Here is a 27,202-nt window from a genome sequence, read left to right as displayed (position 1 = left end):
ATAGATAAAAACGGCGGAAACGTCTGAACAAAAACACATTCAAATTCCGCTGAATTTATGTAAATATAAAACGGATAGTTTGGAAGTTTCTAGAAAGGTTCTGACCGAGGGTGTCTTGTTTAATGAACTGAAAACAATGGGTCGCTATTGTAGTTTAACTGCTTACCCGGCAAGATTTGCCGATTTGGCATCGAAAAGTAAAGTCCGTGTTGAGAGTTTAGTTGTAAATATACTTCTAAAAGTCTATAACAGACTTCCAAACTAGAGATTTGATTTCGTGAAAGCTATTCCAAGGCAGAAACGAGAACAGATTTGCGGTCGGAAAGGAAATCACAAAAAAATTAGCGGCTCACGGAACAAAAGTCTACAAAGTACCAACTTGTGAGAGAATGCTGTGAGTGTTCTAGATACAGCAATACTTTGTTGGATTTGAATCAGCCGTACGCGTAAAGTTTTTTCTCATTAAAGCTCCCTTTCCGGCGAAAACCGTTCGTCTGGCTCTCAATTTAAACTTCTAATAGTTGCTTTTGTCGAGTAAGCCAAACCGCGTCGGCCAGATGGCCGCAGCCGGTGTCACTCCGTGGCTAAGACATGCTTATGGGGATTATTTTGGTTTGCACAGCAGAAGCAAATTAGCCAATTTGAATTGCTTGATTTTTATGTTAAGATGAACAGGTTATTAAGCAAACAACGTTCTTGCGTGCATATCTAAAGAGAAAAAATTCAATATAGCATACAGCTGATGAAAATCAACTTACAAACTCCTTCGGTCACGAGAGCGCTGGAAAAACAAAATTCAATAATTCTATTCTTTTGGAGTTGAAAGAAGGAAAGTAGCAGAACTATACAAAGTTACTCAGTGCTCCGGAGCTTTCATTTGAATGGTCACACTTTAGGATTTTTAAAATTCACAGACCCGAAAATTACAAGGCAAGATTTGACTTCGAAATGAAAGGTTTTTTTAATCAACTATTGTTTTCTTACGCTGAAAAAATCCATCACATTTGACGCTTGCTTTAAAAAATAATCAAGCAGAAGAAAAAAGATCTATAAAGATTACTCATTTGAAATATTTCTTTGATTAAAACTCCGGTTTTACACTAACAAAAAACGCACTCGTGTAAAACATTTTTTTCCTTCTTTCCATATCGAATAAGCAATTCTTTAAATTATAAATAACGGGCAATTGTTGTTCAAAACAACTATCACCAGTGAATAACAAAGAATTTCGACTCCAGTGTGCTCAACTATGACTCGGAAACATTTTCGCAAAAGAAAACGGAGATGGTTTTAAGATAAAATGTTACAAGAACGAGAGGAAAATGTTCGAATGAATTTTGTTTCGTGGAAGCCATTCGTGTATGAGGTTTCAGTTCGTTACTGGTACTTCGTGTCGATTCAAACGAAGACCCTTCGCCAATACAACTCTTAGTCTCCTGCAGTTTAAACCCGGGCAATTCACAGAGTAGTTAGATAAAACCAATTTATTTTCTCAGCTGGGGCTCATTTTTGTATAAACGAAGATAAGTTCGCGGTCCGCATACATTATTTCTTAAATCCGTTTTTGTTGAAACCTGTAAGCGACCTTGAGAGAAAATTTGTCGCGTTAAAAGATAAGGGAATAGTTATCGGCTAGTTTCGAAAATTCTTAACAATTCACCAGGACACAATACGTATACTCTCCAATGGACAAGAAATAATCACGTTGAAATAACTTCTGAAGCATTTCTTATTATAAAATTATTCACTACTTTTTTAAGCGGAGATGCCTCACTAAATTGCTATTCACACAAGTATTGAAAGAAGCGAATTAACAGAAACTACACTTGATCAAAATAATTCCCGGTCACTTCTCTTCAATGTGATCTATCGTGAAACAGAAAAAGTCCGCTTAATTTGTAATTCAATGTTATGTGAGGCTCGCTTACTCAAGAAATTGAGGTAAACAATTCGCTTCTTAATGAAAGCGTAGGGCGATTCGTAAGTCAAAACCTTAGCTGAAACCAATCACAATTTAGTATTTTTAGTCAATTTAGACAAAATTAAAAAGTAAAAATATTCATGAAAATGAAAAACGCGGTTCTTAGTAATTTCTACAAAAAAAAACCAACTTCTCTGATGGCCTTGTCTACGCTCTCAAAATTGCGCGCTAAACAGTTTGTTCTCAACGCACAACGCACAGCAGAAAAAATTCAACCTCATATTTGTAAATTCGTAGTCGTGTCGTGTAGAGATATAAACGACGCAAAACATTTGAATTGTCGCCTTTTACAGTTTTCTCGGCTTAGAACTCAAATAAACGCACTCTCTCGCCAGATATTCAATATTTTTTTTAATATCCCAAAGATGTCCTTTCATATCATTCTAGTCATTCAAGGCCACTGAAATTACACATCAATTTTATTTCTCTACTCATTTGGTTGTGATGGCATGATATATATTTCCACATTTGGCTGTTTACAGCTTGGCATTTTACCATCGAACGTCTTTCTTTCGTGAATATTCTATTGGATTTCCACAAGTTTAAAAAGTCCGGCAGGTTTTCTTTACGGATTTGCATGCCTTCATTTGTGGCGTTACAACAACCTACTCAGTGGAATTAATTCCTCTCCAGTGTACTAATTAAAAGTGGTAGGCTTCAAGTTCCCATTTTCTCTTACCCTTTTCAATTACTGACATACAAACCTTGTGTTTTACACGCTAAAAAACCTTATTGTTCTAGACTAGCGTTGAACTGGTAACTTCTTCCTAAAAATCCATTTCAGAATTCGTCAAAAATTCAACCATTACCGAGTACCTACAGGCGCTCTCTGTTTCATTCAAGTCCGAGTATTTAACTCCCTGATATTCTAAAATCTTTGATAAGCGAAAAAGCTTGAAGGAAAATCAAGAAATATTCAGAACCAAGAATCTAGGGTTCGTTATATTTTTCACCAACGATACCATCAACTTAAGATACAAAAAAATAATAAACATAACAATTCGACAACTTTGTTGCCCCGAAATAAAGAAAGGTTGCGCCGATTTTAGAAACACTGCGATCCATCGGAGTACCTATCTAACTAATTATAGCTGTATTCATGGCGAATTGCTTAGCGTTTTTCATATACAAACTAAAAAAAATTTTGGCTCATCGCTCATAATCGAACCTCTGAACCAGCTTGTGTGCCGCATCAATTATAAATTAGTGAATTTTATATATAAAAAAAGGAATACTGGCAATATTTGAAGTCAAGGCATTTTGTCCTTGAATATAGATTTGGTTCCTTGTTGTTGTACGTCTTGCTAACAGCAGTGTACAGTTCCGCATCTGTGTTTCTGTGTTACTTTTATTTTTCTCTGCAAACAGCAGGTTGCTCCCAATTATTTTTAGCAAAAACCGAAAGCAAAAGTTTTCGGTAATACGCCATTGGCTGGCTTGAGTTACCTCTGAATTTTTTCTTGGAGTGAGCGAACAGAACCGTGACTCAAATTCTGCGTTCATCGACACGTAGATCTTTGACTTGGCGACTGAAAGCTTATCACAGAGCTCTTTTATCTCCCTTCGTGATACTGTTCCGTTATCTGATGGTTCTCGTTGCGGGTGAAAACACCCATTCTGCCCCCAAAAAAACCTCCAAATCAATGACAATCAAATGGAGACGCCTTCAGTCACACCCCCGTTTCGAATCGTATAGTCGAATCGGGGTAGTCTACCAGCGGCATTGAATTCGACACCACGGCCGTGTTGGCCTTGTGTTTATTTGCCTTCAAGTTTGACGGAATGCTATCTAGCGACGTGACCATCTCCATGTCAATGCCAGTCGATTCCGGCCCGTTCATTCCGTTGTGGTCGATCGTTCCGTATTTTCTCTCTTGTTCTTGTTCCTGTTGCTCCTGCTGTAGTCTCTCCGCCTCTTTGCGCTCCTTCTCCTTCTTGCTCTGCTCTGCTGCTCTTTGCTCGTTCTCGCGGTGGTAGAAGTAGTTAAAATTCGACACGATGACCGGTACAGGAAGCGCGATCGTCAACACGCCGGAAATGGCGCAAAGCGACCCGACCAGCTTTCCCCAAACGGTGATGGGCCTCATGTCACCGTATCCCACCGTTGTCATAGTAACCACAGCCCACCAGAATGCATCAGGAATGCTCCTAAAATGGGTTCCAGTCTCCCCACCTTCGGCGTAATACACCGCCGAACTGAACAATATGACGCCGATGAGGAGAAAGAAAATTAAAAGTCCTAACTCGCGCAAACTCGCGCGCAATGTGTGCCCCAGAATCTGTAGTCCTCTGGAATGTCGCGACAATTTAAAAATCCGGAAAACGCGCACCAGCCGAATGACCCGCAAGACGCCGAAGCTGGAAGCTTTGGTGTCTTGCATCGGGAGCGTTATATAGTAAGGTAGAATGGCTACTATATCGATGAGGTTTAAAAACGAACGCACAAACACCAACTTCTGAGGTGACGAAATTAGTCTCATCAAGTATTCAAAAGTGAACCATATTATACAGGCTGTTTCCAGCGTAAACCACGGTTGTTTGCGCTTTTCACCATCGTCGTTATTTCTAAACTGCGGCAATGTTTCCACGCAGAATGTCACTATAGAAAGAGTGATCACCGCTACTGAGAATATCGCGATGATGCGCGCTCCCAGCGAAGTGTCGGGAAACTCAAACAGTTGCCATATCTGTCTCTGTAGTTTGTTCTCAGGTAAAATCGGCTTTTCCTCCTCAATGTACCCTTCCTCCTGTTCCACCTTGTGTAAAATGTCGTCGCCGAGGTCGTAGAAGCGAATCTCGTCCGCAAAAACATCCATCGGAACATTAGCTGGGCGCAAAAGTTTTCCCCCAGACTGATAGTAGAAGAGTATGGCATCGAAGGCCGGGCGATTGCGGTCGAAAAAATACTCATTCCGCACAGAGTCGAAGTATTTGCTCCGCTTGGATGGGTTACCTAACAAGGTCTCCGGGTATTGTTCTAGGGTCTGTACGTGTGTTTCGAATTTCAATCCACTCACGTTAATAACAAACCTGTCGCCACTCGCTTCAGTCGGCGCCGTTACTTGCGGCTTCAGGCCTGTCAGGGCCATTGAGCCGTGTCTGTTGTTGGCTGAGTGACTGCTGTTGTTCCCGGGAGCATAGTTTATGACTGAGTTCGGCTGCTTGTCAGGCATTGCCGTCACCGACGACACTCCTGATAAAGCGTCCATCTCCAGTTTACGATCGGCTAAATACGGCGAACCTAAAGCCCGGATATGATGAGAAGAAACATTTGATTAATAATTGACATGAAGTACTGACCGAAGGGGGATTTCTGTGAGCGCGGCAAAGTCGTCTGCGACAACACCGCGGCATCTTTTCACGGGCGAGGAAAATGCTTGAAAATACGCGAGGAAAATTTAAAATTCGAGAAGACGTCCCGCTTCTGAAGGCGAAAGGGCCCGATTCTCATAAATTATTGATTCCTTTTAGATCTAAACTTGTAATTTATTAATTCACTGAATAAATTATCACGTCGCCTTGAATAAACAGGAAATGTAAATAGGGATTGTAAACACTCTAGCGCTAGAAATGTTTTCGCTGCTATTAGCAGTCGTTTGGCGGATTCTCGCTAACTCACTGCCACTATTTGTCGTTAAATCACCTTGCAACCATTTGCCAAAGCCTTGGTTCGCGCTCGGCTGTGCGAGAAAAATGTAAATTTGTTCGGCGCGCAGAATACGGGCAGATGTTTTGCGAAGACTTGGCAGTTTAATACTCCCAAGCAGTATAATAGCACTGTTCGTCAAACCTGCTCGTAAATCGACTTACGCTCGTAAAAAGCTTGATTAAACTTACTTGTGTAGCTTATGTTTTCATACAGAGCCTTGACTCCATTTGACAAAGGCACTACTGATTCAAACGAGCCCCAGATAATAACGTTCGAGTTACTCGCGAGTCGAGATGACACCTCACAACGGAGAGTCAAAAAACATGTTGCCATATATACCGTTTGATAACCACAGTTCTCATTGCAGTTTCTTCAAAGTCATTGTCTCGATGCCGAAAACGACTCGCTTCACACGTGGTCACATTTGGCCAAAGTTAATCCCGGGAAATTCTGTCTTCGCGATCTCTGTTTCGCGGCTTATGTCCATCCAAGACGCGGCACTGGGCAAACCCAATCAATTCCGCCGAAGAAAGGAATTTAAAGTCCAGTGTTGGCACCTCCGAGTAGTTTTTATAATCAGCCAGGGATTATCGTGCTCGTAAATCCTTCGATCTTATCGGCAGTGCATTCTATCGGGCCAAAAAAAGTTCCCGAAGCGACGAAACAATTACAATGTTGCTCCCAGGGTCTTGGGCACGCGCGATATCGGAGTAATGAAGGCTTCACAAGATATAAGCGCAATTTGCATAGTGACAGCGTTGATGGAAACCTGCTGTTACTCGCGAGGGCTAGACCCAAAATAAACCCGTCTGCCTCCCTGTAAGGAAACGGGTTTCATCCGCGATGCATGTCTGTTGTACAAATAGCTGGATGTTATACCTACAAAACCACTCTAGGAGATGGCCGGAGCGAGCAGATCATTATTCCGTGTCAAGAAGGTTGTTTTCATACGGAAAAAAAATATATGCAAAAATGTGTCTCAAAAACTGATATACATAAACATGACAGTTCTTGCCAACACACGCCAGTTGTAACTTAACGCCAAAACAATTGAAGGTCGATATATACACATAAAAGCAAGAACATTAAATCGCCAAAATTAAAAGCCGGCGGAAACTGGTTCCTTTTAATGATAATAGTTTTTTTTTCACAAATGGTAAACTAATGACAAACCACCCCTTCGAACTTGGCAAACAGAAAGGAAAACGCTTCTGCTACCAAGCAACGGCATTTAGGTAGCAGAAAAATGTGACTTCTTGAGTGCTTTTGACTTTTGTGATCTCTACTAAATTGCTCTTGTTTAATGGTGAATTTAAAAGCAGTCCTAAAATTTCTGTAAAGAGAGGAACATCACTGTATTTTCAGGTCGATATTTTCACAATTCCATAGCTTTTTTCCACGAATCCTCTCATAGTTTCTCCAATTTGCGAAATTAACACGAAAACGTGGATATATTTTAGTGATAAAAAAAATTGATATATATAAATGTATATATATTTTATGGTGTTTGGGTATATCCTTTTTGTTTGTTTGTTGTTCAATATGCAATCGTACGTTTGTTCGCCTTATTTCCAACAGACAAGGAGACAATCTACCCAACCCCACACCCGATGGGCAGAGAGCACTTGTGGTTTCCATTCGCTTGTTGACGAAATTTTTCTACCTGCTAAGAAAGACCGCATTGGAATTACAATTCATGCAAAAGTTATGAGCCGAAAACGCGCGCTCATCGTAAACAACCGCTGTTTTCTCTATGCCGGCGAATAAAGCACAGGTGCTAGGCCTTCGGGATTTCTGCCAATTTGAGCTAATTTTGACGTTAAATACAAATGCCTTTTTTCGGTTTGAACGAAGCCCAGATCGATAATTTGTGGTTAGATCTCCAGCATTTGTCAATTATGTGAAATAAAAGTCATTCGCGGCCCGAGAAGGACCACGCATCCGCGTTGATTTGCAGCGGGGACACTCTATCGACCTACCGAATAGATGGTTTTGCGATCAAATAAGGAGCACCCCTGCGGCAGCGAAATAGTCAAAATCACTTCTTTGCGAAACTGAAAAATCTGTGAGAAAACTGCCAGATGAGGTTCAAATTAGCCAAACAGAACTGCGGTCTGGCTGTCAAAATATTCCCCGGTAGGCGCACTGCCAGGGATGGTTTAAGCTTAAACAGCCACTCCTTTCAAGGTCATATCATACAGATATGCTCGGTACAAATTTAAGGGCGTAAAAGCGGTTTTCGGCGCACAGTCGAGAAAAAACACACACACACAACATCGTTAAAAATCGCCTGTACGTAATTTAAAGCGAATCACGGGCCCCGGCCGCCCGACAAAATGTCAACGTCATTTAGTCAAAACAGCGTAATTACACATGTCATGGTTTGTTGAGCTTCAGCGGAAAGTTCGAGCAGTATTCGAGATAATTGGCGTGGTTTTCGAAAGCAGTCTTTGCAGACAAAACTTGATTACTTTGCCGACGTATTGATCATTGGCTTTCTATTGATGTCCAAGAATTGATGGAATTTATGCCGCCACGTGGGTGGATATTTTTCAACCAAAAACCCCACGTCGGAGATATTACTCAATATTTCTGAAAAACCGAAAACTCGAGTTGATAAAAGGTCACTTGACAAGTTTGCGTCGATTTTCGCTCTCACGACAACCGATTTGCCAAACGTATGATTTAACACCTGACATTTTGAAAATTTTAAGAGTGAAGACCATCGATGCCGACAGAGTGCCGGATTGATAGGAAGACAGGTGCCTTAAAAAACAAATTGTTGACAATACCTTGCTACTGATTTAAGTTCAAATTCTCGAAACTGGCATCAAAAGGAATATATGGCATTTAGTAACCAGAATTTCTACTTCCATCGTGTCAAAACGAACCGGCAACCTGGGTCGTGAAACAGCGTCAATCATGAATGTTTGAAAAACATTCGGCCAGGCAGAAACTAAACTAAACACAGAAATAATCCATTGATAATATCATAATTGATCTCGATAAGATCTTTTCCTCAACGACAAATGCTCGGTGTCAATTTCTCTTTTCATGAAAACAAACAAATTTTTTTTGACTTTCAATTAAAACTGAAATTTTCCCCCTAATCGCTTCGCTACACAAGTAAGTTGTAAAATCAGCAGATAGAAAAAAAAAAAGGCCAAACCTATCTTTTCTTACCTGGTGGGAGAGATAGTTATCGCCTGCCACCGTGTTTTCGTTACACTGCCGAGAATCTTGGTCTTAAAATGGCAATGAGCGTCCTTATGTAACACCATATATAATTTTGGGACACCCTATAGTGATTTAACCTCCGAGTTAACCTTGGACTTTCTCGTAGAGTAGCCTATCGTATAATGATTCTACTCTCTGCAAATCGACCGTTTCAAGAAAGCTTTACAAGCGTCACGCCACGCACAGACTCAAATAAACTTTTTAATCGGCCTCAAAAGTTATTGCAACCATGAATGCGGTATCGATAATATTGGAAATTCAAAATCTTTAATGTTTTTGCACTTTACAATACGAACGTCCCCTGAGTACAAGAATATCAGAAAAGTGATGAATTGTTGTTGGCTTTGGGGCGATTCCATATGTCAAATCCCATGTCAGCCGGCCGAGAATTTTTTACCACCCACGCTCACTTCTACGATTGGACTAAATGATGACATCAATGGAAATCTGATTCTCATTTTCCAACAGTAGTTTTAAAACCAGAACAGAAGTCTCTAAACCAGCTTTTTACGTGTATTGTGGTTCGTTAGGCCTTTTTTCCGTTCTATCTTTGCGCCCTTTCATTTGAAAAGTTCTGCTAATAATTAGAAGATTGTTTTCATAGCTACCGAGACTAAACTTAATTTACATTTGTTGGCCTTTAATAAGCAACAGTTTGTGGTTCGGCTCGATCCCAGCTTGAAGACAACTAACATGCTTGAGTAATGTTTTATCATGCCTATTTCCTTGTAAACTCCCAAATCATGAAACTGTTCAAGTTCCAAGAGCTGTTTTTTTTTTTTGCTGTTGTTGTTGTTGTTATATAGACGTGCAAAGAGCCAGAAAGTTGGGCAACTCAATTGGCAGGGAATGCAATTGGTTTTCATAAGCCACTGACGGGCTAATTACCATTGCTTAAGAACACATTAATATTTACTCATCTTGTACTTGCTCCGGAATCCGCGCGATTTAACTCAGCTAAAACGAATTGCTAAGGTCTGCATTGAGAATTGCGCTCGTTAAAGCCGATCGATACTTGCCGCGAAAATGCAAGTACTCGCCCTTCATAACCCAGCCAAGTTGAACCACAAAAAGCCAATATCTTTCTCAATTTCGGATTTACTAATTCAATAAAGGAATTGTTTAGGTCTTCTTAAAACTAAAATTAAGCCAATTTAATCATAGATGACTGCGGTTTTTGATATATATTATCATGTCTCTAAACTTGAATTATTCCAACGACAGAGCTAAAACATGTTTCAACTCTTGAAACATGTTTTCTCCTGTTCACTGCAAAAACCCTCTGCCCGCTTCATAAATATATGTTTGCTTCGCCTTAACCTTTGTGAAATTACTGATTAGCATTAAAAGACTTTCTTGCGGTCAGAAAACTTATATTTTCCAAGTATAAGACGCCAAAGAAAGCAGACAACAGGAAAATGTTTCTTCGGACACGCCCTTTCCGGCGTTTTACAGTAAAACTCGGCACGTAAAAATCGAGCCCATTCCAGCTACTTAACTCGAGCCAAAAGCAATTTTTATTTAATTGCAATTTGTTGCGGTAAAGACCGTAAAAGCTCTATTAAGCCTCAGGGGTTAAGGCTTAATAATTTTAGCCTCAAGAAAGGTGGGGGGGGGGGGGGGGCAGGACGGGATGCTTATTACAGAGGAGAGCGTAATAGATGGGGGAGGGGGAGGAGAATTTCAAATCAGGGGTTTTGTGCAAAAATTAAGTCAAGGTTCCAAAATTTTACCATATAACTAACCGAAGCATATCACTACGGGGCTGCCAATACTTCACTACACATTGAATACCAAGTTTTCTAAAACTGACTGATGTTGACTGACCTATCGGTACGCCCAAGTTTTCAAAAATTGCTTTTGTATTTTTTAACATGGGTAGAGGTGTGGGGGTCCTTAATAGAGATGAGGGGCTTAATAAAAGTTGTGAGCTCCAAACAGGGACTTATAAGGGAGAGGGGATAAATAGCGCTTTTACGGTAAGCCATCCAAATTGCCAACCACCAAATTCCGGTGATGAAACTCAACAGACAGTGATCAGACGTGGTACTTCACTCACACTTGTATGTCTAACATTTGTAAATTAGTCCTAAACAACCAATCATTGTCACGCATCTCCTAGGCTATACTTATTTGCAACTACGAAAAATACTTGATTTTTTTCTTTCGGGAAAAAGCAAAGAAGCGCGGTCTAAAAATAGAAACTAGTCGGTTACGATTAACATTGAGATAATTGAAAACTTTTATGTGATTTGTGTGAAATGAGTGCGTATATATATTTTTAATGGAAAGCAACGAGCTTGAGGCTTAGTGAGTTCATTCTACTGGTCGAATCAAATTTACATTGCCATTCCACAATGCTAAAATAAGTCTACTGTTTTTGCCAAAGGATTCTTATACGAATACTTCATTTAATCAGCGGCATGTTTTTGCAAAACATCACTTTGGCATTTGGCTTGACAGCAAAACCACCTAAACTAATCTGCCAAAGTACCTTAAAGTATTAAGATTTCTTAACTTGAGGGTAAGGCTGCCTTGCATAGAGTCGAACTAACTCCTCAGTGAAATTAAGCAACTGTGTGTGGCTTCAGCTATTTTGACCATGAAAAGCCACAGCATATTTTTCTAGCCTTATCGGGCTTAACGAGCGAGCTGAGCTTCATGTCAGGGGCTTGGTACCGAACGCAATGGCGCGTGGAGTGCTGGTCTTTCCGATCAGCTCAATTGGTGACGTCACATCCGACCTCGCGACAACGACTACTGAGGACGAGCTGGAATAACCTCCTCAGAAGATTTCTCTTAGCAATAACGGAGCAGGCGTTGTGTAAAAAGCCTTTCACAGGTCGTGTCCCCTCGCCTGAGACTATTTGCATGCGCACTCATGTTATAGGGGATTTCTTGTGTGTGTGTTTCAAAATAGGTTGGGCTTATCTCGTACCCAGATCTCCCACGGTCAGGCGGACATTTTCACATTTCCGAACCTGCAGTGAGATCTTGCGTACGAGATTAAGGTTGGGCTTCAAGAGCTAGAACAACCCGAAACCCTACCACTCATCGGCTGAAGGCTCTATCATTGAGCTGCTAAGACGCTTATGTTACCAACAAGCGGAGGACATTATTGACCCTGTCAATGCTGTCAGCTCACCATGAGGTCTCCCTGAGTTAATCTCATTGGCTAGAGCATCTCACCGCTCTGCAAAAGGCTATGGGCGCAAGTTATGCCAGACACTCAGCTGATTTTTCTTAGCAGTTTCAACTGCTTGTGGTATTCCAAATATATCTCAATTATTATGTGCCCATTGATATCAAGTTCCTCATTTGTTTTCTTTCTCTTCATCATGTAACCTACAAGTAGTGTTCTAGATCGGTCAAGCAGAATGGTACCATTTTCCTTTTTCTTTTTCTTTCTTTTTTTTAAAGCGCTCTTTTTAAGGTCCTGACATGTCAATTGCCATTTCTGGCCAGAGGCACTAATCGACAGTTTTGTTTCACTGGGGATAATTTATAACAAAACTAGACAATTATCTTCTTGTTTCTGTTGACAGACAACAAGAGACTACGAGGTAAGAGAGCGAATCCCTGTGCTCCATGATAATTATTTTCAATCTTTTTTTAGTTCGCGCCATGCTATTTTGGGAAATTATAATCCGCTATTGAGTTTAAAATTAAATGACGTCACTCTAACTGACCAATAAGATGTCGACATTAAAATAGCTACGCAAACAAAAATAGATTGAAAAAAATTTTCATAGGAAGAGGGGCATGTATGGGGGATTGGCTCTCTTACCTCATAGTCTCTTGCAGACAAACGTTTTGGAGTTTTCAAATTGCACAAATGTGCTTTGAAAGGGCACAAAACGATCTGGAGACACAGGAGACAGCATTTTAGGTATTTTACTTAAATTTTCTCGTTGTGTGCCCGTGATGGTTTATTGTTGGAGACATTTGACTCATTATTCTTGTAGTTTATAATAATATGATTGATCTCTTACCTCCACATTCGTTGTGGCTGTAGGGGTGAAGATGTCTTATCCTGCTTCCTGAATCTGATGACAAACCAAAGTTTCAAAATGATAACTGGACGGTTGAAAGCAACATCAAAGCAAGCCTACAATCCAAGCCTAATAACGGCGATTTAAATTTAAAAATAAAACATCAATTTTTTTTAATGAGTTCTGCCTTTTGCTTTCATGTATATAGTGTCGAGGTTTCTTTTAAAAAGGAACAGACTCCGAAATGAATCGAAGGCTAGTGAAGCCGAACCTGAAGACTGCTTTTAGGCGGTTTTTTTGGTCCGCAAAATTTCGTTTCCTGTCTCTTTGGTATTTGCAACTCCCCAAAAAAGACTGGGAACGAATCTGAAGCGAATGAAAGCAACCTCGTTCCCAGGGTCCTCTGAGGAAGAGAGAGGATCCTGTGAACGAAGTTGCGAATAAAAGTTGACGAGCTTTCCGTCATGGCAGAGATCAAGCTGAGAACACTAATGCTCCAACCGTTTGTCTTATTATTGCTAGATATATTAAAATCCTAGTCGAGATTACTTCTTGAGACGTTCTACCAACTATAAACGATATAATTTTCGTGCAATTTTTTTTCGGAACAAAAAACACTCTCGAATAGCGTATGCTCTTTCAGGTCTTATGAAACTCCATTTCCTTTGCTGATTATGGCTCAAGAATTTCATCATAATGAGTTTTATTGGTGTTTCGGTTTTTGTAACTGTCTGCCTTGGTATTCCACAAACTCACTCGCGAGCGTAGGCTTTCCAAAAGCAGCGACATATCGCTTTATCGCTCCATCGAATGCAAAACGCCGCCATGATAAGTAACCAAATGCATGATCGAAACCAGGTATTGAGCAAGAAGATGACATGGCGGGGTCGTTGGGCACAACTGATTTCAAAATTCCTTGCCATGCTTTACTTGATGGGCTGTACACACCAGCGGCAAGGTTTGCCATTTGGCAAATTTATGGTTGTTAAGTTTCCTTGTTCAAAAACTGACATGCCAGCTTTTGAACAAAGACAATCGACAAGGAAAAACTTGCCAAATTTTCCCTTACACACGAGAAAGGAAGACCTGTCAATTGAAAACGTATACAATAAAGAATTGACAAACTGTCGAATACTTGTGAAATATTCGTGGCTTGTCTGACGCGGTGTTTCGTCTCGGCCAAGAGACTCTTCAGAAACGAAAAAATAAAGATGTCATATGAAACATTGGTGTTCGTTCACAAGAACGCATTCAGCCTATCCACCGACAAACTTTCCTTGCTTGTGTTCCTTGCCATTTTCGAGTACTTTGAACCTCATCATGAAAGCGAGGCTAAGTGCAAAGCCTTTCATATGAAATTAGTTTCGTTTGCAATTTTCATAATAAAAATTATGCACGAAGCCTCGCTTTCATAATGGGGTTCAAAGCATGTTAAGTGCTGAGGTGAATTCCCCAGTGAGCCCTAGTAATGAAATGGGAAATTGCGCGACGCAAAGAAAAAAATCTTTGAGCTCGGTGGGAATCGAACCCACGACTTGCTCCCGTTTGGCCTCGTAGCTCAATCGGCACAGCAACGGACGATCAAATCCAGAGGTCGTTAGGCTGCGAAGCAAGCGTTTCTGTGGAGTTTTCTGCACCGAAAAGCCGATTTCTGTATTTTGGATGCGCGCGAAATGGGGCAAGAGCGTTTTTTTATTTTTTCCGATCTCGTGCCGATTCGCTTGCTGCGTAGGCTAGGTAGTCGTGTGTTCGATTCCCGCCGAGGTCGATCGAAGACTTTCGACTTTGCCTCGTGCGATCTCTCATTTCCTTACTAGGGCTAACGCTCAGTGGGAAATTCATGGGTTCACTTTAGCACTTTAGCATCCACTGCAGAGTTAATTCTCTGATCCATGTTATAGATCACAATTTGACATAAATTGAGATAAACTTGAAAATGTCGGGTCGCCGTTTTCCAAGTTTACGAAAATGCTTTCGGCCCATCCACACTTCTTTTCAGTTTCTTTGTCTTACTTTAGCTTTAAGCGGTTTTTCTGAGGTGTAATTCAATTCTATGACCAGTTTGAATGTGTTAATTTCCCCCAGATTGCGTGACCTAGTCTAGCGTGACCTGTCTCGTATGCATACGTTGTTACGGTCATTACGCAACCCTTCTCCCCATTACGTAACAGTATGTGAGGCAATGTCCTCCGAGACCTTGATCAAAAAGCAATAAATTATTCAGCATAAACAATGTAAAACCATGAAAATATAAAACAGCGTATCAGGTTGTAGTGCAAAGTTCGCTCTTTGATTCGGAATCGAAATTCTTTACAGTATACGGATGTCCTTTGCAGACATGCGAGCAAAACATAATAAAAGCAACAAGCAAGCAAGCTACATTCTTTTTAATTTGTTGTACGTTTATTATCTCCGATGCTGCACTTGGTCTTTCGTAATTTTGACCTTAATAATTTTCTTTTATAACTTCTTTCTTTCTCAATCGTGAACACATTAAGTCCAACTGCGGAATCTGAAATCATCCCGAAACCTATGAATTGAGACAAAGTTGGTTCTAAAGTAGATATGAGCAAAGAGTTGATTCAATCGTAACGTTGTGTCGACGCTAAATTATTGCACAAATTCTTGTATGCGCCATTTTCAAAATAAGTAGAAAAATAGTTTAGGGGTACTATAGGTTCGTTTCGCGCTGGAATATCTGTCAGTCGGAATAACATTACCGACCACAGAAATTCGGATTAAATTGTGAAGAAAAATTAGCGTCTTCTTTACCGAAAAGTCACCTCAAGCTCTTTCAACGCTAAAAAGCTGTTTTCGAAGGAACAAATACGTTGTTTAAAGTTCGGAAAAAGGCCAGTTGCATTTTCGGAATGCCAACGGCAGCTAGTATTCGGCCCTAAAATTTTCGGCAATTTAAATTTTCAGCGAAAAAAATCCGAACAGATGAAACTGAATTAGCGTACACAAATTTGCTTTTTAAAAGGCCATAAACTAATGTGGGAGTACAGGAAACCGGCAACATGTTAGCTATTGTGCTTTAATATTCTCGTTGTCTGCCCCTGTAGAAATTAAAAAAAGCTTATATCTTCCCTAATTGTAAAGTTGTAAATAGTGTGAATGTTTTGAATTTGTTACAAACAGCTGTAGATAGTCAGATTTTTTACAGAGAAAAATCCTCCTAAGTACACTGTGACTGAAAATATTATAACCAGACAGTTTCATGAGGGCTTGGGGAAAATTTCTACACTCAGCTATATCTTTATAGTCCTTTCATCATCATCATCAATTCTCCGCGCGCCAGTGGGCGATTAGTATAGGCCTTTAGCAAACCCCTAAATCACTTTCTACCCGCGGAGGGGGCTATTAATGTTCCGCAATAACAGAAACATCACAACACATTCAATATTTATATTGAAAAGTCAAGGACCATTCAGGTAGGCTCAATTTCTCTGCGTGCTTAAGTAAACACTGTTCATTGAAACAAGGTCACCTATGCTACTACATAATGCATGTTTAGTGCCTCAGAAAAAGAGAGAAAGGAGTTTTGGTGTAATTAGTTTTTTTCGCCAGCTCCTCAATGTGAAATAATCCTTGCCCATTCGATTAGAACTTGGCTGTCATCAGTAATCGTAAAATGTATATGACTTTCTGAATTGCCTAGAATCGTAACGGGAATCTGATTTAGAAAGGACGACGGCGATGTTTGAATCGTTAGTGTTTTCTAAGAACTGTATACATATTGAATAGTGATTTAAAACACTCTACGCAATTAAAACTTTTTTTCTGCTATCAAAAGGTTTTGAACCTTTAGGCGAGAATTCACTTGTCCAAAGTTTAATTTTTTTGACAGTGTATGGATCCACGTAGAAATTTGTAACTGCTGACACTATAACAACGTGAGCCTTAGACATCGTCACCAAACTGTGCAAAAGACAGCAAAAACCTAAAGACTAATATTGTTTTGGAGATAGAGGGACATATAAAATGTTCCTGGGGTAGTGATTTCAAAATGTGAATGTATCCATTTTTTGTTTTTTGCTCCGTGGTAGTGAAAATATTTAATTATTAAACGCGCGTCTTATGCCCTAACGAATAAGAGCTCATTCTCCTCCGAGTTTAAAAGCAAAACTTTTGTCGATCAGCAATTCTTCCATTTCATTATTATTGCTCGTGTACACGCGAATGTGTTTTCGACCAGAGATAACTTACGTTTAAACCAACGGTAATAAATATATGCTTAGTTTGCAGTGCTACTTTTCACGCGAATTTTTACTGAGGTGGGAAAAATTAAGTTTCTTAGAGTTTAACAGTTCGGCAAAAGAAGGAGAAACTGGTATAAGATTGAAATTTTAGAGGCCAGGTGTTGTATTATTTGGGTTATCTTAAAGCAAAATGTTTTGGCCTTAGCTTATACTGAGTAGTGATTACACATCTCTGACAAATTAGACTAAGATTTTTAGATAACATTCAACAGTTTTCGAACCCGTTCGCTAACGAAAAAAAAAAAAAAAAAAAAACTCAGTGCTTACGTCAACAACAAAAAAATCCACGAATTCCCGCTATCACAGACCAATACATGCTAAATACAATTGTCGTGTTCGGCTTTGACCATGGCTGATTGCGTTTGATATGAGCTTTCAAATGAATCAGCATGAAAAATACTCTCCACAACATTCATCTTACCTGTCACATCGCCTGACGGTTGACTGTTCATTAATGAGGCATACATAACGTACTGTGTATGTGTACAATATCACCTTTCCTGTTCCGTCGTTTTCTTTATGAAGGATAAACTCTCAAAATCGAAACTTTTCGAAAAGAGGCGATCAAAAAACAAGCAGACCAGAACGAATCGAAGAGATCACTTCATGACACACCCATCTAACGAAAAATCACTTCCTAAGATTTCCGTTTTAAGTTCTGCGGCAATTTTCCCCTCGAGCTGTTGTTCTTTCATCTTGCCACCAAGCCGAGACAAACGAGTCAGTTTAGTTTGCTCATGTGATCGATAGTTTTTTCTAATGGACATCTAAGCCATTGTCTTGATACTTGATCGGCAGCAACCCCATTAAGCTTGTTCTAACGCCATTGGCGCGAATTGAATTGATATCATTAATTATTCAAGTAGATTAGTTACACCAAATTGCTGTCCACAGGTGCCGGAAGTTACTAGAATGCAGGATTACTTCCGGTTCATTTTGCAAAAAGAATCAGGACTTTGCGGGAGAAAGTAGTTGGTACAAGCCTTCAACAGCTCCATTCCATTTGAAAACAAAGCCCAAAGTGCAAGTCAGGGGGGTGGTCAGTTTTGAAATTAACGTTTCAGGGCAAATCTTTTTTGTCTTAACAAGCACAGCACCATATAGCTAGTTATCCCAGGGTGTTGCAGTGTGATGAGAAAGTTTGTCACGTGACTTGTCGACGCCCAAACCCCGACTCCAACACAAAACTAACCCTAATGCAAAGAACTGACCCAAAGGCCAAAGCAATGACCCTAATTCTTCAATCCCCAAAAAATAGCCCTGGGTTGGAGTCAAGATTAGCAGTTGCTGTCTCCTGGAGGTGTCAAATATCCAGGTCACGTGATTTGAATTGTTCCTATTTAACGCAATACGCACTTTCATTACTATGTTGAGGCGTACATCTTCCATTCTCAAGCCTAAAACAAACAAACAAACAAAAGAAGGAAAGGATAGGAAAGTAAAATGGCTCACACCCCACATTGAATCAATGGAGTTAATTTTTTTTCACTGTACTCATGGAGGTCATTTCAATGCCCATCAGAGCTCGGTCCAAGTCAAAACTGAGGGGCGGAAATCTTTTGGAAAAAGCTAAATAACAAACACCTTTAACCATTTTACAAATGTTTACAGCTGTTTCGACAAATGCCTCTACTGGCAGCGAAGACTTGAGATGGCGGGCAATATGGATTCTGAGTTGAAATTTATTGGGTATTTCCCAGACTACCTTTCGGCATTGTAGCGTACGCTTTTGCACTTTTTTGGACAACCTTTATTGTCGAAACAGCTGTAGATCAAGAAGTAGTGAGACTTCATTCCCAGGGACAACAACTTGAGTCGTGTAAGATCAGCCTCGTTCCCAGGCCTTAATGCCAGCCGGTGACGTCACGTTTGTCGGCGCGCCAAGGACAACTGGGGACGAGACTGATGCAATGCCGTTAGGTTGAGAATGTCGGGCTGTGGATGAAATCCTAAAGTGTGACCATCCAAATGAAAGTTACTGAGCAGTAGTTTCCTGTGGTGCTGTGTATTATGCTGTACAAGGTGGTTCTTCTTTTGAGTCTGTGGATGAAATCGTTAAGTGTGACCATTCAAATGAAAGCTACTGAGCAGTATTTTCCTGTGGTGCTGTCAGTGTATTATGCTGTAAAGGGTTTTTTTCTCTTTTGAGACTGGGGATGGTATCCTAAAGTGTGACCATTCAAATGAAAGCTATTGTGCAGAACGTCCTGTCCTTGTTAAGCATAACGTGGTTTTAACAGTGAAGTCAGTAGATAAAATCCTACAGTGTGACCATTCAAATGCAAGCTATTTAACTGAAGATTCCATTTTGCCGTGCGTCTGTACCCTGATAACGCAGCTTAGCGTACAGATGATGTCAGTCCGCCAAAACGTGGTAAGAACAAAGAAGCAAGCTACGAGCCTCAGGCAAGTAAACTGATGTTCTTTCCATGTTTTGACGTCCTCTGTGCGTTATCAGAGTACAGACCCACGGCAAAATGGAATCTATTTGCTTTATACAATAACCAAGATAGTGAGCATCACCGGTTGACTGAGCCGAGTCAAAAATTTTCAAGCAAATTTCAAGAATACTAACACATGCAATTCTGATCCTTAAATTAGAGTATAATCCCCAAAACGTTCAAAAGCAGTATTTTCAAAAAAACCTTCATTCCAGAAGGATTTTCCGACCCCAATGTCAGTCGTTTCACTGCGACTGATTTGTGATTGATTTAATATCCGCCTTCACCGGATTTCTCAGTATCGGCGCCGACATATTTGGGCAATTATTTCCTTCCTTTTCAAATCACAACAAAGCTCTAGCTTTGAACCTGGTTAAGTAACTTGCAACGGATGTCGGATTTTTCATCGGGCAGTTTTCACGCGGTAGGTTGTTTTTCCAGACCTTACAAGGTGACATTTACAGTTTTGAAATACTCTTTTTAATGAACAGTACACTGACACAAAACAAGCAACTTGAAAGAGCGTTTACAAGCTGGAATACATCAGGAATTCTTTCAAAGAAGGTGGTACAGGAAGTTCGGGTATTCTTTGCACCCGACTGCTGCCAATTCTCTTTCTTATAACAAGGCGACAAAGATGTTGCAGGGAGCGTGGCGAGCTTGTCAGCCGCATCAGTCGGCGCCAGATCAGGTTGGTCTTCTTCGCGTGTGCATTCGCGCGGCACATTTCACGCGTGTCAGGCCGGTTCCCCTCGAACTCTATCAGCAGTTTAAACAGGTCAGGGCTTTGCACTTTCATAGCGATTGGGTCTCTGAACGCCACGCAAGCTCCTTCGTGAAGCTTGTCAACACTGGCTCCAAGTTTAAGGAATAATTTGATACAATCAAGCTGCGCTTTCTGTGACTTGTGACTATGACCGTAACAGAATCTGGTAACTGCTATACTAAGCGCTGTGTTCTTTCCTCGGTCACTAAAATTCGGATCAGCACCAAAGTCTAAAAGGATCTTGCTACACTCGCACGACGAGTTCTGCGCCGCCAAAATCAGCGGCGACGTGTACGTTGCCATGTTGGTGTCCGCGCCGCGCTCCGCCAAGATTTTTACACAGTCTGCGCAGTCACTCTCCACCGCCACCATCAGCGGTGTCTTGGGTAGCACATCCACATCTTCATATATGTGGTTTGGATTTGCCCCCGAGTCTAACAAGAGTTTAGTGCAGTCCGCATACCCCTGACAAGCCAAGCAAATCGGCGTCATGTTACCGCTTAGAGTGTGTGCATCCACCTTTGCGCCTGCACCTATCAGCAGCTCCATACACTTGTAATGACCTTCTTGACTGCTCAAATGCAGCGGCGTGATTTTTTCAGTGCTGGTCTCTGCGCATGCGTCTGCTCCCGCATTTAAGAGGATTTGGACACAGTCGTGGTGCCCGCGTTCGGCGGCGGCGTGCAGCGGTGTTGCACCATCGTTGACACAAGTTGTCGGTTTTGCTCCTTAGTGAAACAGAAAACATTGCATCAATTAGTTACGTCTGACATTTATTATAACAGTAATGGGGAGAAGTAAATAAAATGCTTCTTTGAGAGCTCATGTTGGGTTATTGTATCCGACACTCTCCAGACGAAATTGGAATTTGAAAATGTTGGTTTTTGAGGAGAGGGGAAAACCAGACTACCCGAAGAAAAACCTCTCAGAGCAAGGACGAGAACCAACAACAAACTCATCCCACATACATTCTTGAATCCAGGAATCAAACCTAGGCCACCCTGGTGGGGAGCGCGTGATCTCACCACTCCCCTCCTGCTGGTATTTTCGGTATCTGAAACCAGGAAGTGGAAGGAGGTGAGGGTATTCCTTGAAATATTTGATGGGTGTTTGCATTAGATGTGTATTTTTGACAGGTATTTGCTAAATTTATGTTTTCCTATCACCATCTACTGTTATCTTTTCCTTTCCTCAATTAGTTTACAACTGGTGTTCAAGCACATAACTATCCCAATAGATCTGCAACTTTCTAATTTACAGATCACATTCTTGTCAAACAAACATCAAACAGTTTACCATCTTATATCTAGGCCCAAAAATGTGGAATTCTCTTCCCACATCCATCTCAAACTCTCCTACCCTGGCTACTTTCCAAAAAAAAAAAAAGAAACAACAACAACAACAACAACAACAACAACAAAAAACAAAAAACAAAAACGAATGAACGATTTTCTGCTTTCTTGTCCACTGATGAGCACACACTTATAAGCCCAACATTTGTTTATTTGCACCCTTCTAGTCTCTACTTTATTTTACATTAAAATCATAACAAGAAGAGACCTCATTATACAAGCCTTTGCCTTCATGGGGTCTCTCCCCCCCCCCCCCCCCCCCACACACTATTTATTGTATAACAGTGGAACCCAGCCTTACGGCCACCCCGTTATTACGGCCGCCTTGCTATTAAAGACACCTGACACTTTCTTTTGGCCGCTCGGCAAAACGACCATACATTTTCTTGTAAAAGAAACCCTCGTTAACACGGTCACCCGTTAATACGGCCAAATTTTTTGGCCCCTTCGTGACCGTATTAATGGGGTTCCACTGTAATACAAATTATCTTGTAAACTTAGTCGTTTTCCTCTTTGTTTGTAATTCAAGTAAAAATGCACTTTATGCAACTAAGAATTAATCATATAGGACTAGTACAATAATAAATATTATTGTATGAATTAGTGGTGGAAAATAAAATGTAAGTATGTAACTATGTAAAGCTGTTCTTCAAATCCTGACCAGATTTTAGAACCAAACAAATCTCATTCTCCCACTGAATGGCTCTGAACCAAAAACAACATAATCAGTGATTTCAAGAAAAAGAAAAATACTCACCAGCAGATAGCAGAGTATTAATGCAACCAGCAAGTCCTTCCTGGGCAGCAATAAACAATGGCGATGCATTGTCCACCGTCAATATATTTAAATCAGCTCCCTCTTTTAATAACAGTTTTAAACAAGAGTGTCTGCCATACTGTGTAGCAGTAAATAAGGGTGTCGCACCATCACTGTTCTGTATATTAATTCTAGCACCAGATGAAAGAAGCAGCTTGATAAAGTCTTCTCGCCCTGCAAATGCTGCCTCGTGCAGTGCACTCCAGCCTCCAACATCTTGGCTGTTTACATCTAAATTGTAAGCAAGAAAAATCTGAAAGAAAATCAAAGAGTAGTTGCCTCACTGTAACTTAATTTCAATTTTTTGAGCACTGAAAACAGCAACAACCACAAAAGTTATGAGGGTTAAAATTCAGATAACTAAAAATTTGTACTTTTCAGCGAAGAATACAGTCGAACCTCCCTTTGCGACTACCTCTTGTACTGTAAGCGACCACCTCTCATTAGCGAGCACTTTTCCAAAATACCAAACGTTTTCAAGTCAAATCACTATAGATAGAACCTCTCGTAAGCGACTACCTCTCGTAAGCAACCACCTTTTGTAAGCAACCACTTTTAGAAATAATTGTTTATAATTTTCAATTGTTTTTAACCTCGCGTAGGCGACCACTTGATGCACAATCTGCTGTATCTCTCACAGGCGGAGATCCAAAAATGTGTCGCTGTAATATAGGCTACATCATTACAGCAGACGCCGTAAATCTCACAGCTACCGGAAGTGTTTTCCGATATAGCTAAGCATCGAAACAATTGATAAAATACACGTGCACTTTACTTCACACTGAAATAAACTTCAATCAGATTGAATCTCTTGTAGGAAAAAAACTCTGTGATCTTTTTGCTTATGTTCCATTCCCTGAAATATTTAGATGGCGCCACCTGGAGTAATAAAAGAGTCAAGTTTCTTTCACAATAATTGTCTCAATCGCTGTATTGAGTACACTGTAATTTGACTGTAGTTTTGTTTGTTAGTTACTTAAAGTTGCTTATTTTCTATTAAACCTGGAAATATGCAAGGTTCAAAGTTGTTCAACATTCTGGCATTACTCAAAAATAGTTGCTGAATGGTGTCCAGACTTCTGGGGCCATGATAAACTACTTAATGTTTTCTTTTGCTACATTCAACTGGTGTAAAGCATTTATTTTTAACAGAATTGACATTTTTTATAGGATTTCAAAAATACAGTTTTGTGTAAAATGGTATTCGATAGTTTAAGCCTAAAGTCTTACTTGTTTCAAAAGAAAAAGATGCAATTTTTAAAAGTAAAGTGCACACAATAAGTTAGAAATAACATGGTGAAATGAAGCATGTAATGTATTTGATATTATGGCACACAAACCTCGAAACACTCTTGACTTCCACCTTTCACAGCAGCAACAAGCAGATTCACTTCTTCATCATTCATTACATTCATATCAGCTCCAAATTCCAAGAGCGTTTTGACACAATCAACATGACCATTCACACTCGCCAAGAAGATGGGAGTTTCACCACTGTAGGTTCGTGAATTAAGAAGATCGTCACTCTTGTGCTCCAGTAAAACACGCAGACAACCATTATGCCCTACCGCGGCAGCCTCATGAAGAGGAAACCAGCCACGATTGTCTGAAACATCACATGCCGCTCCTAACAAAGACAAGTAACAGAACTATTACCAAGATGAAATTCACATGACATACATGCTTGGATGATCTCAACTTCCAGTGCCATGACTGGGAAAATGACAGGCATGTAAAATACAAAAAATCTTTACCCATCTGAGAACATAACAGTACAGGATCCTGAAAACACACAATGATGTGTTCTCCTGTTAAGTTGGCAGAACTCGGATTTTCTTAAAAAAGTTTTCCAGTTGTTGCTGATTCATAAGGGACAGATACTTATTTTATGAAAAGTGGTGGGCTGGTAGAATTTGAGGCAGGACTATGCACTGCAAAAAATCCTAAATGAACTAAATAATTGAGGAACCTGATAATTTGATGGCCATTGAAACAATCAATAATATTCCAAGGTTAATTTGATTGGGAATGTAATGCTGTCTATAGTTTTGTTTCATTCCAGTGAGGGCGGGGGTCAAAGAAAATTGTTTTGGATCAGTAAAATTCAACAAATCCCTCCTTCCCTCCGGGCATGGTCTAAAAGTTGCTTTATGATAATCTGCAATTAAATTTACCCTTACTCAGTGATTTTTTTTGAAAGGCAATGTTCAGCTAAGGTAAGAAAAAGGGAAGTCAGTAAGTCAAATGGAAGGGAAAACATTCCCACTGACTCTGAACTACCTGACACTGGATTTTTATTTATTTTTTATTTTATGTTATTAGCTTTGCCCACATACATTTTGTTATGTAGAGTTATAGAGTTTTGTTTTTCTTTTCTCTTATTGTCTATACTGTGATGCATGCAAAATGCCTCTGGAACAGAGCACCATTGCTTTGATGACAACAAGCAAATGGCATGCCTGCTTAAATTCCTTTGGTGCATAGTTTGGAAGAATTACTGATGCCCAACTACAGTTTAATGTCTTCTGATCTGACTCCAGTGGTCTGGACACACTAGGGGATTTGTGATGGGACATGAAACAGTAACTGGGATTATTTGCCAAGAATAGCACTTAGCAGAAAAAAGCCTGAAAAAACCCTGACAAGTCTGAAGATGGTGGAATTGGTGGTGGAAGATTGCGAGAAAAAAATCTTTGGTAGCCAAGAAATTGGGCTTTGAACAACTGGACCCAGGTTTAAATTTACTTGTCATGAGTGACTGGCATTAATAAGTGCATATGAGGACCCTGCCTCGACCTCTTATGCACTCATCAATGTCTTCTCTTTAGGTAAATTTTGACATTTTTCATGGCAAACTGATCAGGCTGCATTTTATGTATGTTACACCAAAGATCTTCAGTGTGGGTTTCCAAATCACTTGGCGTACTGGTGCACAATGGTGGTCTTTGGTGTATTTAAAGCAGTGTAAGACGGAGGTAATGCCTGGAGTAAGATTAATTACTGATACGTAGGATTTTGTAAACTTCTACCATTCAAATGAACTGTTGTCATCCAAAAATATCAAGGATTTCTCCCCCGGTGTCAGATTGAGAGTCTGATAGGAGCTTCGGCAGCAGCTTGGCGTGAAACTTTGAAACTCTCGGCATACACCTGTATCTTTGGCATTGAAAGTACATGGAAATCACATCAAATCTCCCCCTTCTGGGGCAGTTCCAAACATTTAAAATCATCACCCCAGGGCCATCAAAGCTAATCAGGTATCCCTTCTGTATATCTAGTGGCACAAAACTGATGCACATGGAAATGGTGTTGCATGAATTCTCAAAAGATGGACTTTTCTTTGTGAAAGAGAGCAACCTCTTTTGCTCTTCTTGTGTGATTTCACCTGCTTATTTTTCTGTAGGTGCTTTTAGTTTTCAGTATCATAGTCAAGGTCTTCATTTGAAGATATAGCTGCTTGTTTTCTTGGTCTTATTTTCTTTCACTTGTCAACAACACGTTCTGGGGAACCTTGAGAGCTCAACACAGCAGCAGGGCTGTCAACCTCCCACGTCTTCAAATATGGAGAATATGACTTCCCAGCCAGCAACAACAAAGCGCTTTATGGGGGTGGGCCATCAAGGCTTCATTCAAAGCTTCAGTGGGGTGGGGGGGGGGGGAGGGGGGGGAGAGAGTCATTTAAGTCTATTAAACAGTAGCTGAAACAATGCTGAACATTTAAAATTTTATTCATGAAAAATAGCAAACTTGGGCAATTATCCAGTAGATTACAGACATACTGTTCAAAATAAGGAGATAACAGACAAATCTGGAGACCGGGAGATACCATTCAAAATCTAGAGTCTCCCGGATTATCCGGGAGAGTTGACAGGCCTGCAGCAGCCACTTTTGATGCTACAAGAATGGGCCCGTCGAACAGCTGACAGAAAAACCATCATCAACTATCACGCAGGTGATCAAACGGGGAAAAGCTATCATGGACTTTCATGAAGAATTTGAACACGATGATATATAGCTCGACATACATGAAAACCATTACCTGTAACCACTGCTCGCCTCGATTAGCTTTTGATAACTGCGGGCAGCTGCACATTTCTTGTAAGATTTATCTCAAGAATAACTAATAAACTGAACCGAACTGAAAGTTTAGCTTGGGTAACTTTTAATAAACCAAAAGCTAAGCTAATTATATGCATGAAATATACGTACCACTAGCAAGAAGTGCTTTCAGTGTTTCTTCGTCACCTTCGCGTGCTGCTAGCCCAACTTTTGATGCCGTAAAATCATCAGTTCGATCAAAAAACTGCAAGCCATTACGAATGTTTGAGTGATCGTTCAGTTCGGCGGCCATCTTGAAGATGATGCTTCAATGCAAGATTTAAGAAGCAATCTGATTGGCTGACTAGCAAGGCAGCTGAACTAACCAATCAAAAGTTGTGTTCTAATTTTCCCAAGCTCCCTTTCGAAGTGGCGAGGTTTTTATGAGCGCTTACCATTTGAATGGAATTTTCGGTAATTCAAATGGAACGGTTCATCCCGGTGGAATATTTTCGGAAAAAAGGTAATACCTTTCGAGGTATTCCCTTTTTCTCGCTTTTACCGGAATTCCCGGAAATTTCTGTACCATTTGTTCACACTTAGCAGTGCCAGGCTCTCCACGGTCATACTTCCGAGAAAGAATTCTAAAAATCTGAAAGATGGCGGC

At 40.3% G+C, this 27,202-nt stretch overlaps 2 protein-coding genes across 2 annotated transcripts; both read right to left on the bottom strand.

Moving 5' to 3' along the window:
- Positions 1-2,309: 2,309 nt before the first annotated feature.
- LOC146479871 (potassium voltage-gated channel subfamily A member 1-like) lies at positions 2,310-6,568 on the bottom strand. Its single transcript, XM_085110666.1, has 2 exons — positions 5,819-6,568; positions 2,310-5,222 (listed from the first exon to the last, which is right to left on the bottom strand). Exons 1-2 carry the CDS (start codon positions 5,961-5,963, stop codon positions 3,652-3,654), a joined length of 1,716 nt encoding a protein of 571 aa, XP_084966792.1. The 5' UTR covers positions 5,964-6,568; the 3' UTR covers positions 2,310-3,651.
- A 13,183-nt stretch (positions 6,569-19,751) lies between these two features.
- On the bottom strand, positions 19,752-26,954 carry LOC146479870 (uncharacterized). The gene is made up of 4 exons (XM_085110682.1): positions 26,707-26,954; positions 23,838-24,124; positions 22,438-22,750; positions 19,752-21,056 (listed from the first exon to the last, which is right to left on the bottom strand). Exons 1-4 carry the CDS (start codon positions 26,846-26,848, stop codon positions 20,089-20,091), a joined length of 1,710 nt encoding a protein of 569 aa, XP_084966808.1. The 5' UTR covers positions 26,849-26,954; the 3' UTR covers positions 19,752-20,088.
- Positions 26,955-27,202: the final 248 nt, after the last annotated feature.

Source organism: Pavona decussata, unplaced genomic scaffold (genome assembly GCF_977016875.1).
Source record: "Pavona decussata unplaced genomic scaffold, jaPavDecu1.1 SCAFFOLD_58, whole genome shotgun sequence".
NCBI classification, from domain to species: domain Eukaryota; kingdom Metazoa; phylum Cnidaria; class Anthozoa; order Scleractinia; family Agariciidae; genus Pavona; species Pavona decussata.
This window is presented reverse-complemented; position numbering and strand designations above follow the sequence as displayed.